The sequence below is a fragment of the Rhineura floridana genome, chromosome 15, assembly GCF_030035675.1.
Source record: "Rhineura floridana isolate rRhiFlo1 chromosome 15, rRhiFlo1.hap2, whole genome shotgun sequence".
Classification (NCBI taxonomy): Eukaryota; Metazoa; Chordata; class Lepidosauria; order Squamata; family Rhineuridae; genus Rhineura; species Rhineura floridana.
This window is the reverse complement of record NC_084494.1, coordinates 2,913,183-2,916,833: the sequence shown is the minus strand read 5'-3', so window position 1 is coordinate 2,916,833 and position 3,651 is coordinate 2,913,183. Positions and strand designations below refer to the sequence as shown.

The 3,651-nt window shown below is 44.9% G+C and overlaps 1 protein-coding gene across 1 annotated transcript; it reads right to left on the bottom strand.

The window, feature by feature from the left end:
* Positions 1 to 237: 237 nt before the first annotated feature.
* On the bottom strand, positions 238 to 1,220 carry LOC133370979 (uncharacterized). Its single transcript, XM_061597992.1, has 2 exons — positions 984 to 1,220; positions 238 to 653 (listed from the first exon to the last, which is right to left on the bottom strand). Exons 1-2 carry the CDS (start codon positions 1,214 to 1,216, stop codon positions 263 to 265), a joined length of 624 nt encoding a protein of 207 aa, XP_061453976.1. The 5' UTR covers positions 1,217 to 1,220; the 3' UTR covers positions 238 to 262.
* Positions 1,221 to 3,651: the final 2,431 nt, after the last annotated feature.

The window sequence follows — 3,651 nt, the reverse complement described above, 5'->3', positions numbered from 1 at the left end:
TACAAGGTGCTGGCCTCAGCTGCTGCACATCTAAGAAGCCTAAAACAATATTAAAAATAAACACACACACACACGGGGTAGTAGAATAAAAAAATTTATCTGTAAGATTAACATAATGGCATAACAGAATCTCACATCCCCCCAAGCAATGAAGATACCCCAACACTTGAAGATTAACAAACCGCATAACAGAATCTCACATCCCCCCCAAGCAATGATGATACCCCAACTCTTGAAATCAAATTTTACCCTTGAAATGCTTTTATAATATGTTTCTGTTATGTCTCAAAAGAACAAGATGCTCAAAGAGCATGTCAGACAAGGAATGTCTTTTTACAGTCATTACGTTGCCACCAGTACTGAACAGGCGTTCTGCTGCGGCGCTTGAAGGCATGCCTGTGTTGTGCTGCAAAAAACACCGCAGCACACGTGGAAAGCCATGGAGTGATGACACTTCCCTGCTGGGAGACCTCAGGTACCTCACCAGTTCCTCCTCAGCAGTGTCCACTGCTGACTTCTTGCCCTGGGGCAGAAAGTTAAAGAAGTCATCTTCTAAGTCATCTCCTTCCTGGTCTTTATCTGAAGACTGATCACTGTCCTCATTAAGTACACCCATCTTTATTTCAGCTTTCAACAAGGCTTCCATTGTGTATCTAAGAAAGAGAGAGGATATGTTAACACATATATGTTAGGAAACCATCATCTGCTCTTCATTTCCTGATGCTTGTCATGTCCCCTGGTTCAGGGTCCAGCCTGAGCCTGTGGATGATGACATGGAAGGTAGGAAGGTGACCAAGTCACCACACTCATGGGGCAGCACAGCAGACTCTTAAGGATTACCTGCAGCAACCCAAGGTTGTGATGAGGAGCCCCAGGAAGAAAAGGACCAGCCCGTGCCTACCACCTTAAGCCCTCTGATGCCTCCCTTGAGACAACATTTCCCTTGGAGTAATCCACCCAAAGGGCTTCCCTAATGTTCTTACTTGTTGGTATGGGTGGCGGCCTGACACAATTCCAGCCAATCTAGTTTGAAGCGAGGGTGTAGGCAGGCTGCCAGAAGAAGCCTCTTGTCCTCCCAGATAGCTGCAAACCGCTTTCTTAGGGCTTTGCGCACACCTCTCAGCAGCTGAAAACAGTATGTGTACCTCTCAGGTTTGTTTTCCAGTCCTTCTAACTTGCGGTCCAGATTGCAGAGCGTTGGTAGCAAATACCCCATGAACATGCCGTTCTCCCGTTGCAGGATATCTAGGGACTGGACTGGTGGCTCCATAATCTCTGTGTATTCCTGTACCACTTCAATCTCAGCAGCTGTGATCCTGGACAAGGAGCAGCGGTCCATTATGGCATGCATTTTTAGTGGCACAGTTGACAGGAGCTCATGTAGTTGCTTCAATGCATCAAAGGTGGAATTCCACCTGGTCTTATTCGGTACCTTCAGATACACACCATATTGCGCACGGATATACTCAGCAATCTGGGCTGACTGGTTCTGCTTGGACCACAACTTGCTGCACTTTCCCATCAAGGAACGAAACTGTTTCTTGAAAGGACCAAGAAGACTACTTTTGGAGGAGTCAGAAAGCATGGCCTCTATGTCTTGTGTTGCCACAAGGTTGAGGGTGTGGCTAGCACATCTCTGGTGTGGTGGTAAAACAAAATCCTCTCCTGAGTCTGCAGCTTCTTCCTCTGCCTCAGGTCCTGTGTCCAGGATCTCACAGATAGGCACAAACTCCACCTCAGCCTCCTCCTCCTCCTGGTTATCACCATCATCGTCACTGGTGCCTGCAGCTTCCACTGGTTCTTTGGCCATGAAAACTCTGAACGCTTTCACAAAGTTGGAGCCATTGTCTGTAGTAGTGCACATAACTTTGTTGTGGATCCTGTACTGCACATGTACATCATGCAGTGCTTTTGAAAGGACATTGTATGTATGGCGCCCCTTCAGAAGCTTATAAGCCAAGGCCCCGACCTCACGTTTCAGGGTAGTTGGGTTGATCCAGTGGGCTGTTACCCCAAAGTAACTCTTCTTGCCATTGGTCCAACAATCTGCAGTGGTTGCTACATATGCCACAGCACCCATTCGGTTTGCAAGAGTTTCTCTCATGTGGCATGCTCTCTTCTCAATTCTGTCTCTCAGAGTCTTGGCACATATGATGGTGAGATCTCTGGGGAGTCCAATGCAAACCAGATTAATGAATGATGATTTGTCCACAGTCTGAAGTGGTAATGTCTCCTCTACAATGAAATCAATGATTCTCCTGTCGAGATTGCTCTGGGTGACAGGCTCCCTGCCAGATCCCCACCTCTCAAGGGTTGTCTGCTGCTGCTTCAGCATTTTGGGAGGAGGGGTGTCATGCATTGGTTCAGGAAGGCCACGTCTCCTTGCCTTTATTGCTTCTTCAATTGCTGTCAGCTTCTCGGGGTGTGCCCTCTGAGGAAGAAGAACAAAGCATGAATCCAAGAAAAAATGGAAGAGGAACTTCACAATTTAAACATAAATAGACAATGGACACTCTTTGAGGACCAGCATGACAAAGGCTTACCTCAAAATGTTTCTTCACATTGGATGAGGAGGAAACAGCTGATCTCAGATTTTTGATCCTTGGAAGGCAGTAATTGCATCGTACAACAACATTTTTCCCACTCTGGCTCACAAATGTACAAGCTTTGTCAGAGCCAAACCATGGTACTTGCTGTTCTGCAGATGTGGCTGTGGGCAACTGGCACTGCTTCATGCCCTCCTCCTCCTCATGCACAGGGCCTCCTTTCTGAACCTCACTTTCTAGTTTTGCCTCCTCAGGATCAACAAGCTGTGACTCAAGTGGCCGCACTAACTGACTGCTGCTCTCAGCAGCAAAACCTGCAACAGGCGTCTCTGTAATAAACAAGAGATAATGCTCCTATATGGGTGAACTTCAGCTGTGATGTGCCCCCATCTCTTCCCCATGCTGCAAGATGCCCCAGTCAGAGTGGAAGTAAGCAGGTCGATAGCACAATTAAAAGAGATCCTATTTGCATCATTTTTGCAAATAACCCTGCAGAATAACCCTGCCTGGGCCAGTCTAACCTACTATCTCGCAGGGTTGTTGTGAGAACAAAATGAGACTAGGGTTCAAATCCCCACATAGCCATGAAGCTCACTGGGTGACCTTGGGCCAGTCACTGCCTCTCAGCCTCATGAAAACCCTATTCATAGGGTCACCATAAGTTGGAATCAACTTGAAGGCGGTACATATATTTTTTATTTTGAATATCATGATTATGATAATAAATATGCAGCATTTCAAATTAATTCTGTATGAGAAGCATTCCATGCCAAGCTTGGAAAACCAAGGATGAGGTATAAAATGTAGACAAAAATACTTTTGACAAAATGCCGTTTATCTTTTATATCTATATCTATAATTAGCAATACAGCTGAATGATGTATGTAAAGTATTTTTTCTTTCCCTTTTCTTTTTTATTAATATTTTAGTACTACTGCTAAAGTTCTGATGAAAGAATAAAGCATTCATTAGCCAAATTCAAATGATTAGAACACATCACATAAATTCCACTGAAGTTGGAGTTTTTGCCATAGAAAATGAAAAAACATATAACCTATGATAGCCCAATAGACAATCAGAACTAATATAAAACCCTATTGCTTCT